The sequence below is a fragment of the Dama dama genome, chromosome 4, assembly GCF_033118175.1.
Source record: "Dama dama isolate Ldn47 chromosome 4, ASM3311817v1, whole genome shotgun sequence".
Lineage (NCBI taxonomy): Eukaryota > Metazoa > Chordata > Mammalia > Artiodactyla > Cervidae > Dama > Dama dama.
In genome coordinates, this window is record NC_083684.1 from 21,950,368 (window position 1) to 21,963,059 (window position 12,692).

General features: G+C 35.0%; 1 protein-coding gene across 4 annotated transcripts in view; it reads left to right on the top strand.

Moving 5' to 3' along the window:
* The window catches only part of PHKB (phosphorylase kinase regulatory subunit beta), a 218,252-nt gene that overhangs the window by 44,843 nt on the left and 160,717 nt on the right, over nucleotides 1-12,692 (top strand). For all 4 annotated transcript variants that reach the window (XM_061138445.1, XM_061138447.1, XM_061138444.1 and 1 more), the window contains 2 exons: nucleotides 140-247; nucleotides 3,097-3,177. In XM_061138445.1, the coding sequence (XP_060994428.1) occupies nucleotides 140-247; nucleotides 3,097-3,177 (189 nt within the window). The remainder of the gene's footprint in view (nucleotides 1-139; nucleotides 248-3,096; nucleotides 3,178-12,692) is intronic.

Here is a 12,692-nt window from a genome sequence, read left to right on the forward strand (position 1 = left end):
TAACATTCTGCTTTGTTCTATCCTCTGTCTATAAGCTATAGCTTTCCCCATTAAAAAGTCTCTTGAAAAATATATAATCTCTGATTTTGGATGAGAATGTGAATTAGTAGCATCATTTAAATTTTATATTTTATTCCAGGTCCAGCAATTTAAGCAGGATCCACGCCCAACAACATGTCTTCACTCTGTTTTCAATGTACATACAGGAGATGAGATCCTCTCCTATGAGGAATATGGGCATCTTCAGGTAAAAAGAGGACACTACGCATTTTCTTCTGCATTTTTACTCTTTTATGTCATAGAATGTTTGAGGCTATTTACATTTTTTAAAAATTACATTTACATTTTTTAAAACTTAAATTGTTCAAAATGGAAGTAGAGAATCAACCATGAAATGAAGAAATCCAGAAGAACTGAATTAGTTATTGTGATTGAGCATTAAATATTATTGCGTTCTTGGTCCAAAAGCAAAAAGGGCAGCTGGAGGGATTATAATACTACTATCTAGAAGAAGGGATCCTACAGCTCTTTGAGTGACAAAAGCTTGTGCTCATTATCAAATCTAGAGGAATTTCAATATTTAGGAACTAGGGAATAAAAGACAACTGACAGTAATATAACAGCAGATCAGAAGTTTTTGTTACATGACAGTCCATTTCTAATAAATCAGCCTTCAATGATGCTAAAAACGTTCCACTAAAATGATAATTCCAAATCACATTTCTGGGTTCTGTAAGTTTTATATTAAGTTTTATATATAACTTTTATATGCTAAGAATACACTAAAGCTTCATATTTTGTTTCCCCTTTTTCTCTCACACCTGTGTGCCCCTCTGCCTTGTTTCTAGTGTACAAGTATCATATGTGCTGTTTATCTTTAATGGATTTTCTTCCTCTTCATCATTTGGTTCTGTTGTCTTTAGAATAGAATACTTACTATTCATATATTCCTTACTAAAATATGAGTATCTCCTTTTTATAGTTCCTTTCTCTCTAGAGATCTGAAACATCTTACTTTAGAATGACTCCTCCAAACACAGAAAGTTCAGTGTCCCCATTTCTATGCAGCAGAAACTCTTAATAGTTATTTGTAACCAGTTCAGTGGAGATTTAATGTTACAAAAATATGTGGTTGCTCAGCTGTCTCATAATTTTTCAAATAATTAGGTTTTCTGTACGTTTTGCTTTCACAGATATGTTTACTTTTTGACATAGGGTTTTTAGAAGATAGTGATTCATTTGTTTTTGTATCTCAGAATTTAAACGTAGTGCCTAGCACATAGTCGGTTTCAAATAACATGCTGGTCAGCCTGTTATTTGGCAGTCCCATACATTTTGCCACTTACTGATATTTTCTCACAGAAGCCTCCTAAAAATCACAGCAGAGAGCTCTTTGAGGTATTGCTGTGGTTGGCGGTCAATGGAAATGAAATTTCTTTGAGATGATTTCTGACAGGCCAGTGTCAGTGCTCTATGAGAATATTTGGGTGACCCAATGGGATGAAGCTCTTGCTTACTATGTTCTGAGCAAAGTCACTCAAGAGTTAATGTTGATCTTCTATAAAATGCCTTAAACTAGAATCCTCCATCTTTTTATGTGGCCCACTTGGACCTTGACAAGACCCTGAGACCTACTGGACTTTGAGTGCTGGGAAGTCAAGAGACATTCAGGATAGTCCTGATTCCTGAGAGAGTTACCCCCACTGGCAGGCCTTGGTGGCACACAGCTGCTTTGTCCAAGGCATCTAGGGCACAAATAATTTTCTGCCCCAACTTTCTGTCTGTTACTCAGAAAGGATTGGAGGAGAGTCAATGAAGGCACAGGGCACCAAGGCTGTTAGTGGGTAATAATCTTCTGGATTAGAATTATATGATAAGAAAATTATATCTTACCTCCTCTTTGTTTTTATCTCAAGTTAGCTGTTTCCTGGCTAAATGAAAATTTTTCACTGCTTCTCATTTATTTGTTTATTGGATAACTTTATTGAGATATAATTCACATAATATACAATTTGCCTATGTAAAGTATACAGCTCTTTGATATATTCACAAAGTTGTTCAATCAACATTGCAGAACATCTTCCTCACCCTGGAACGAAATCCAGTACCTGTTAGCAGTCACTCCTCATCTCCTTCAAAGACCCCCACTCTAGGCAATTACCAGTCTACTTTCTGTCTGTATGAACAAGCCTATTTTGTACATTTCATATAAATGGAATCATATACCATGTGGTCTAATGTGACTGATTTCTTTCTTTTAGTGTAATGTTTTCGAGGTTTGTCCATGTTGTGCTATTTATCTTTCACTGCTTATTTTCTCGAGAAAATGTATATAGCCCATTCAGAATTCTATGAGAATCTTTCTTTTTGGTTAATGGGGACATTATTGTCTTCTTTTGTTTGTTTTGTTTAGAGCATACAATATTTATCTTTAATTGACTAATAAACTAAAAGAAAAAGCCTCATTTTTAGAATACATTTTTCATAAATATATTTTAAATGTTTTGATAAATATGTTCCTATAGTTGCTTATATAAGTTCTGTATTCTCTGAATACAGGATGTACTGCCTTTGTTTATGGTGGCCTAGTCCTAATGTCTTACTGCCCAGTAATTTTTTCATTTACCCACTCTTGAATTGGATTCACATTATGTAGCTGCCCAAGGGACAAAACTATTTCAAAGTGAAAGTGAAGTCGCTCAGTCGTGCCCGACTCTTCGAGACCCCATGGACTACAGCCCACCAGGCTCCTCCGTCCATGGGATTTTCCAGGCAAGAATACTGGAGTGGGATGCCATTGCCTTCTCTAAATCTACAGTTTCAAAATAAATCTTAGAAAGCAAATGTCATAAAAATACTGCTAATCAGCTGTTAATAACCATCATTGTGAATTTGAGGATTTTAGAGTTTTATATACAAAGCTGAGATTTTATTATGAACTAAATCCACAGCTCCTTTATTTTTCATAGGAAAGAAGACAGTTTTATGTGCTACTACAAGAGCAAATGACTTGTAATTTTAGCTTTTACATTTAATTTTGTAACATAGTATTTTTGTTGTTTTCTTTAACTTATTGTAGTGTTTGTTGGTTTTCAGATAAATGCAGTGTCTCTCTATCTCCTTTACCTTGTGGAAATGATTTCCTCAGGACTCCAGATTATCTACAACACTGATGAGGTATGATTTTCCCAAATTCTGTAGTACTAAATTTCATCTCTAAGAATACCTTTTTTCTTTTACTTTTTAAAACTTATTTTTAATTGTGTAAATTGGGTTATTCTTAAATTCATATAGTCAGGTAAGGAATTTTGAATGCTCAGCTAAAAAGTCTTTATATTATCAATGCAAAGCACTTTAAAAATAAACAAAATATGTAACAGGTTGTAAAACTCTGCTCCTATGAAGGCTATATTTCAAGTATTCTAAAATAAAACCTTGTAACTTTCAGAAATTTTAGTAACTATAAAAATAAAAGCTTTTCCAGATTTTCTCAGAATTATTGTCTTCTTTTCTTTTGTTGCTTTTTGTAACCCATCCTTTTAATAGTAAAAATTCATTTATCATGTTTTGTTATTTTTGTTTGACTTCAGTAGAGTTCTTAATTTTTTTTAAAAGATAAGTATTATGTTTTTATTCTTATTAGGAAATTTGAAAATAACTATATCACAAAGTTGAGAAATTTTTCATAGGCCCTAATGCTTGAACAAACATACAGACAGACCCATATGTTAACGTATTTTGAATTGTGTCACAGTTGAAGTAAAAAGCTATTATTATTGAGATGGAATATAGAGTGAGAAGGGCATCCCTGGTGGCACAGCAGTAAAGAGTCTGCCTGCAATGCAGGAGAGGTGGGTTTGATCTCTGGGTCAGGAAGATCCTCTGGAGAAAGAAATAGCAACCCACTCCAGTATTCTTGCATGGGAGATCCCATGGACAGAGGAGCCTGGCAGACTGCAGTCCATGGCGTCGCAAAGAGTCGGACACCACTTAGCGACTAAACCACCAGCGTATACAGTGAGAATTCTACCAAAGAGTAGGTATATTATATAGTTATATATTAATTATTATTTTTTCCTAAGATCCATGCATGGAGAACAATTTATCATACTAAACAGTAAAGTCATCGCTGGACTGCACTCAGGGTGCTATGAAATCAGTACATGTAGCCCGGCCCTCCAGTAGTTCATAATCTTATACATCCACTGTGCCTTTTTAATACACATAAGTAAAACCTCTTTGGAAATGTAGCTAAATAATAAAGAAGCAATAATAATAATAAATAACAGTAACTACTTATGGTTTCTTCTGTTTTATTTATCAAAGAACTACATGTTATCATCCAACTAGTTCTCAGTTTTCATAGTGTTGTGAAAATAGTGATGCTCAAATATTTTGGATAGGGGAGGGGTTGGGAATCAGACCAATCTTACATGTATATTAACTAAATACAAAGTTCACCTAAGTCAGTCCCTCTGTTTATTAAAAGAGAGAGCTCATTGATATCTGTTGGAGGGGGCAAAGTAATGAACTACCACATGGTATTCTATGTTATGTTCTAGGACATACTCTATAAATAACCTAAAAGTAGATTAAAATAAGCAAGAACTGTATCATTCAGAATGGATCCTGAGAAACTTACTTTATTTAACATTAAAGATCCTCACATACCCCCATAAGTTCAGTTCAGTTCAGTCACTCAGTCGTGTCCTACTCTTTGTGACGCCTTGGACTGCAGCATGCCAGGCTTCTCTGTCCATCACCAGCTTCCGGAGCTTACTCAAACGCATGTCCATCGAGTCAGTGATGCCATCCAACCATCTGTTGTTGCCTTCTCCTGCCTTCAATCTTTCCCAGCATCAGGGTCTTTTCCAATGAGTCAGTTCTTCGCATCAGGTGGCCAAAGTATTGGAGTTTCAGCTTCAGCATCAGTCCTTCCAATGAATATTCAGGACTGATTTCCTTTAGGATTTACTGGTTTGATCTCTTTGCAGTCCAAGGGACTCTCAAGTCTTCTCCATCACCACAGTTCAAAAGCATCAATTCTTCGGCACTCAGCTTTCTTTATAGTCTCTTTCACATCCATACATGACTACTAGAAAAATACGAGATTTTATTTTGTGTTTAATTTTTCCTTCCTTTTTGTGGAAAGGCTTCATTGTATGGAAAGATTCATAATTCTTTAATAAAATAAGGGAATTTTTAGACTTTGATGACCCCAAAACTATTAAGTCTCAAAGAACACTTTGAAAGTAAAGATTTATAAAGGGTGAAAGTTTGTCTTTCCTTTTACGTTTTAGATTTGCTCTTATTTTTTGTTAAACTATTAAAAAATGTTAATTGTATGTTGTGTGTTAGATTATATCTACTAAATCATTATAAATGGAGATGGAAAAATGTCTGAATGGATTTTAATGTCCCTTTTCTAGTATTATGCTGTTATATGACTCTAATTTTAGTGTGCTTTAATTGGTCACAAGTCACAGTATCATGTCAGTTTTGAAAACAGTAACTTCAAACATCTTTCTACAAGCTTAGAATTTAAGTGGAAATACCATTAACTGGGGATAACACTTGGAGTGGTCATATAACCAGTTGTACTGATGGAAATTTGTCAAATGATCCTGCGAACTCCAGTTCCTTTAGATAAATATGTTTGTAGCTTTGTGTTTTCAAGAATGGTCAGATGATTATTTCTTTAGCTCTTTGGTGGAAGTGTAGATTGTAAGCCTTCTACATAAAATTACTATACAAATCTGTAGGTGTCTGTTCAACATGAAACCTGGAAAAGTCTTTTTTGCCAACTGTGTATCATGTGCCATTTACTTTTTATTTTGCAAAGATGCCTTTTACCATCAAAACCCAGAAGATCTTTTCAAATGTTTTTAGATTGGGTGACATGTGGAATTAATTTCTTGCTGTATAAACTACCTATTTCTGAGTAACAAATTGCCTCAGAGCTTAGTGGCTTAAAAGAGCAAACATTTATTATCTCATAGTTTCAGTGAGTCAGGAATTCAGGAGAAACTAACCAGGGTGTTGCTGACATGGAGTCTCTCATAAGTTGGATTCAAATAATAAGGCAGATTTATGGTTAACTGAAGGCTTACTGAGCCTGGAGGGCCCTAGGATGGTTCACTCACATGACTGTGGGCAAGAGGCCTCTCCATAGAGCTGCTTGAGTGCCTTTACTATATGTCAGATGGCTTTTTCCAGAGAAAGTGATCCCAAAGAGCAAGATGGAAGTACAGTGCTTTTTTTAACCTTGTCTGGGAAGTCACCCTCCATCATTTTACAGTATCCTCTATTACATTGGTCAGTCTTAAATCAGTGTGAGAGGGAACTGCACAGGGCATAAATAGTAGGCATTGGGTATGATTGGGAGCCAGCACACTAAACAATGGTTGCTAAGTGACCTTTGTTAGATGTTTTAAGATATAATTTTTTTCTCTTATATATTGAGACTTTAATTTTAAAAATAGGTTTTTAACTTATTATTTAGTGAGCTTTGATTTTTGCTTTGTTTGTATGTTTTCTCCTTAAAATACTAGCAGCCTTTTTTTTTTTTTTTTTTGCTTCTGTTTATTGTGTGGATACTTCTGTGTTACAGACTGTCTCTTGATGTGAAATGGTTTTCAAGCTGAACTTGAGGGGTTTCTGTCTTTTAATAGTTAGAAGAAATCTCTATAATTATTGAGGTGTTGCAAGGTATTCTTAGTTCCTGCTTTTCAACAATGTACACACAAAAATGAATAGGTTACTCAAAAGTATTTATAGATGTTTTTCTCTAAGAAAAAAAGGTATTATTGTTCTTGTTTCTCAAATTTATAGGAAGCAATGATAATGATAATAGTAGTAGTTGGCTCTTAACATAATAACATAACACAACATAATAGCATTTATTATGTGCTACCTTTGTTCAAAGTACTTTGCACATATAAACAATTTTAATCTTCACAAAACTATCGACTTGGTATAGTTATTGTCTTCATTTTACAAATGATGAAAATAATGGTGAGTCAAGAAATAACTTGTCCAGGGTCACACAGATAGTCGTTAACAGCACTGGGATTTAAACTATGCAGTCTGGCACCAGAGTCCATTCATTGTACTGATAGTGTTCTATCTCTGCTTATTCTGTACAGATATGAGTGACACATGTCATGTGACATCTTCATGTTAAACTATTGAGGGCAACCAGGCTGACTCAGAGTTTGTCTGTTTATTCATGTTTTGCATGATTACTCAGTCATGCATTCTTTCATGAACCAAGCTTATTTGGCAAATATTTATTGAGTTTCTAAAATAGACCAAATAGAATATAGCAGTGAGAAAAGATATTAGTCTATAATGCCATGAAATTTGAATTATAATAAGGAAAACAGAATTAATAAATATTTAAATATAGGCTATAATGTCCAGAAATGATACATAATTTTCTTTAAGCATGTAAGGGGGAAAATAGAAAATAAAACTATAAAACTTTTAAGTAGTGTTATCAGGACAGGCTTTTCTGAAAAAGAGCTTTTGAGCAAATATCTGGATGAAATAAGGAAACAAGTCATGCAGGCTATGTTAATTATTGGTTAATGTGTCATAGAAACAAGGCAAAAATGCTATTAGGTTTAAATTGCTTTATACATATCTTATGTAAACTGCATTAGTTATGCTCATCTCATCTTTTACATGTTGTACTTTTTTTTGTCTGATATGTTCATTAAGTTTGCAAACGTGATTGTGAATTTATTTTTCTCCATTTAATTCTATAATTTTCTGATTTATTAGTATGTATATATGTGTGTGTACTTGTACATGAATATGTATGTGTATATCTATATGTATGTATAAATATATACACACATATGTATGTGTATTTGTTTTTATAAAATTAACAGGCATGTGATTTGAGATTGTTGTACTTTTTAGTTGGAAATGTCCCATTTTAACTCCTATTAAATTTCTTTTTGTTAAAATTTATCTTGAGAGACCAGTTCCTTTTCATTAGTGTTTGTATGGCATTTCTAAAACTTTCATTTATTTTAAAACTGTGTTCCTATTTGTATCTGGTATCTTTTGTAAGCATCATATAGTTATTATTTTTTAAATCTAGTTTGGCAGTCTTTTTCTTTTAATTGGAGTGCTTAGTTCATATACATTTAATGTAAATATTGATATATCTTGGTTTAAGTCTTTTATCTTTCTGTCTGTTATTGGCCTTATCTATTCTTTGTACCCTTTTTTCCTTCTTAGGTTTTTTTTTTTTTGATTTATTGAATTTGTTGTTATACCAGTTTTTATATTATTTTTTAGTGGCTACTTTAGAAAAGACAGCAACTTCAGAGTCTACTCAAATTTATACTTTGCTTTCAGTTCAGTTCAGTTGCTCAATCATGTCCAACTCTTGGAACCCCGTGAACTGCAGCACGCCAGGCTTCCCTGTCCATCACCAACTCCTGGATCTTACTCAAACTTATGTCCACAGAGTCGGTGACGCCATCCAACCATCTCATCTTCTGTTGTCCCCTTTGCCTCCTGCCTTCAATCTTTCCCAGCGTCAGGGTCTTTTCCAAGGAGTCAGTTCTTTGCATCAGGTGGCCAAAGTATTGGAGTTTCAGCTTCACCATCAGTCCTTCCAGTGAATATTCAGGACTGATTTCCTTTCAGATGGACTGGTTTAATCTCCTTGCAGTCCAAGGGACTCTCAAGAGTCTTCTCCAACATCAGAGTTCAAAATCATCAATTCTTTGGTGCTCAGTTTTCCTTATAGTCCAACTCTCACATCCATTCATGACTACTGGAAAAACCAAAGCTTTGACTAGACGGACCTTTGTCGGCAAAGTAATGTCTCTGTTTTTTAATATGCTGTTTAGGTTTGTCGTAGCTTTTCTTCCAAGGAGGCAAGCGTCTTAATTTCATGACTGCAGTCACACAATCTGCAGTGATTTTGGAGCCTAAAAAAATAAAGTCTCTCACTGTTTCTATTGTTTCCCCATCTGTTTGCCATGAAGTGATGGGACCAGATGCCATAATCTTAGTTTTGTGGATGTTGAGTTTTAAGCCAACTTTTTCACTCTCCACTTTCACTTTCATCAAGAGGCTCTTTAGTTCTTCTTTGCTTTCTGCTTTACAGATAATTTAAGAACCTTACCACATGTTATCTCTACATACTTACTTACTACCTACTATTGTGGTTTTGTTTGCATTTATTTTAATATTACATATATTTTTAAACTGAACAAAACCTCAGTATTATTGATGTTTACATCAATATTGAACTGTATATTCATTCATATACATATACCTGTGTGTTAGTCATTCAGTTGTGTCCAACTCTTTGTGACCCCAGGTCTGTTAGCCCTTCAGGCTCCTCTGTCCATGGGATTCTCCAGGCAAGAATACAGGAGTATTCCTGTAATTCCTGTAATACTCCTAGAATACAGGAGTATTCCAATTCCTTCTCCAGGGGATATTCCCGACCCAGGGATTGAAGCCGGGTCTCCCTCATTGCAGGCAGACCCTTTATGACTGTACATATACCTACCCATGTACCATTATGATGATCACCTTTCTTTCCTGGGATATTCTGTGTGGGATCATTGTCCATTCCTTATTTATTGTTTTTTTAAAAAATATCTTTGTTTCCATTTTAATTTTGAAATATATTTTAAGTTGACAGTTTTTTTCTTTCAACACTAAATATGTCATTATCTTGTTGTAAGACTTCCATTGTTTTTGTTAATAAATCAGCTTGAATTCCATTGTTTCTATGAAAATATTGTCTACTTGGGCTGCTTTAAAATTTGTATTTGATTTTTATTAGTTTCACTAAGATGTGCTAGCTGTGCTGTTCTTTGTATTTATCCTCCTTGGGGCATGTGGAAGTTTTCAAATAGTCTAGTTTAGGATCTTTGGAAAGATTTGGGAAGTTCTCACCTAGGGTCTACTGAAACATTGTTTGTGCTCCATTTTTTTTTTTTTTTTTCTCTTACCAAGCTACTTGTATATTCAACCCTTACACTTTGTTTCATATCTTTTTATCTCCTTTTTTCTGTCCCTTTTCCTATTTTTATAAATATGTTCAAACCAAAGAATGTTCAAATTACCACACAATTGCACTCATCTCACATGCTAGCAAAGTAATGCTCAAAATTTTCCAAGTGAGGCTTCAATAGTACATGAATTGAGAACTTCCATATGTTCAAGCTGGATTTAGAAAAGGCAGAGGAACCAGAGATCAAATTGCCCACATCTGTTGGATCATAGAAGAAGCAAGAGAGTTCCAGAAAAACATCTACTTCTAGTTTATTGACTACATCAAAGCCTTTGACTGTGTGGATCACAACAAACTGTGGAAAATTCTTAAAGACATGAGAGTATCAGACCACCTTACCTGTCTCCTGAAAAATCTGTATTCTGGTCAAGTGGCAACAGTTGGAACCGGACATGGAACAACAAACTGGTTCCAAATTGGGAAAGGAGTATGTCAAGACTGTATTTTTGTCACCCTGCTTATTTAACTTATACACAGAGTACATCATGTGAAATTCCGAGCTGGATGAAGCACAAGCTGGAATCAAGATTGCCGGGAGAAATATCAATGAACTGATATACACATGACAGTACCCTTATGGCAGAAAGCAAAGAACTAAAGAACCTCTTACTGAAAGTAAAAGAGGAAAGCGAAAAAGCTGGCTTGAAACTCGACATTCAAAAAACTGGGATCATGGCATCTGGTCCCATCACTTCATGGCAAATAGATGGGTAAACAGTGGAAACAGTGAGAGACTTTATTTTCTTGGACTCTAAAATCACTGCAGATGGTGATTGTGCCCATGAAATTAAAAAATGCTTGCTCCTTGGAAGAAAAGCTATGACAAATGTAGACAGTGTATTAAAAAGCAGAGACATTGCTTTGCCAACAAAGGTCCGTCTAGTCAAAGTTGTGGTTTTTCCAGGAGTCATGTATGGATGTGAGAGTTGGACTATAAAGAAAGCTGAGTGCCAAAGAATTGATCCTTTTGAAATGTGGTGTTGGAAAAGACTCTTGCGAGTCCTTTGGACTGCAAGGAGATCAAATCAGTCAGTCCTAAAGGAAATCAGTCCTGAATATTCACTGGGAGGACTGATGGTGAAGCTGAAACTCCAATACTTTGGCCACCTGATGCAAAGAACTGACTCCTTGGAAAAGACCCTGATGCTGGGAAAGATTGAAGGCCAGAGGAGAAGGGGACGAAAGAGGATGAGATGGTTGGATGGCATCACCGACAAAATGGACATGGCTTTGGGTGGACTTCGGGAGTTGGTGATGGACAGGGAGGCCTGGCGTGCTGCAGTTCATGGGGTCACAAAGAGTCGGACACGACTGAGCAACTGAACTGAACTGAACTGAAAATATGTGGTGGGTAAATATTGCTTTGTCATGTAAGATTTTTTTTATACTGCTTCATTCCATTTTCTAGTGTTTTGGGGATTTTCACATCAGTGCTCTTAATGGATATTGGTGTATATTTTGTTGTTTTTGTTTCTTTGTATAACATCTTTGACTTTGGTATTCGTTTAATAAAGGCCTCATTCAAATGTTTAAGAAACATTTCTTCCTCTTTCTTAGAAGTTTTTATGAAAGATTTGTGTTAATTCTTCTTTAAATATTTGGTAGAATTCATTGGTGAAGCTGGCTATTGTTGTTTAGTCACTAAGTTGTGTCTGACTCTTTTGCAACCTCCTGGACTGTAGCCTCTGAGGTTCCTCTGCCACTGGGATTTCCCAGGCAAGAATACTGTAGTTGATTGTCATTTCCTCCTCCAAGGGATCTTCCTGACCTAGGGATCGAACCCAGGTCTCATGCATTGCAGGCAGATTCTTTACCATCTGAGCCACTGTGCAGCCTGAAGTTGCCTGGTTTTGGGTTTCCTTGCTGTGAGGATTTTTGATTATTGATTCAGTGCCTTACTATGTGTCTACTCAGATTTTTGTTTGCTTCTGAGTCAGTGTTGGTAGTTTGTGTCTTTCCAGGACTTTGTCCATTTCATCTAGGTTATTAATCCTTTTTTCCCCCTCCAAAGTTGGCATTAATATCTCCTCTTTCCCTCCTTAGTTTAGTAATTTAAATCATAGCTCCTCTTTTACTTGGTGAGTTTGGATAAAGATTTATCAGTTTTACTGATTTTTTTCAAAGAATCAACTTTTGGTTTTACTGATTTACTGTTTTTCTCTTCTCTATTTTATTTATTTCCTCTGTGGTCCTTATTATTTCCTTTCTTCTGGTTTGAAGGGGTTTATTTTGCTCTTATTTTTCTAGTTTCTTAAGGTAGAAGATTAAGTTATTGATTTGACATCATTCTGCTTTTCAGGTACAGGCATTTGTGGTTGTAAATTTCCCTCTTCAGCCTGCTCAGCTGCATCCCATTATTTTTGTTATATTACGGTTTTATGTTCATTCATCTCAGTGTATTTTCTAATTTCCCTTGTGATGTCTTCTTTGACCCCTTGGTTGTTAGCAGGCTATTGTTTCATTTTCATATATTGGTGAATTTTCCAAATTTTCTTCTGTTATTGATTTGTAGTCTCATTCCATGGTGACTCAAGAATAATTTGGAGTGATTTTGGCATAATTATTGAATTCAGTGATTTGATATAATTATTGAATGCAATTCTTATTATTGCCCTTTAAACTCATTTTTTAAATTTTGGTT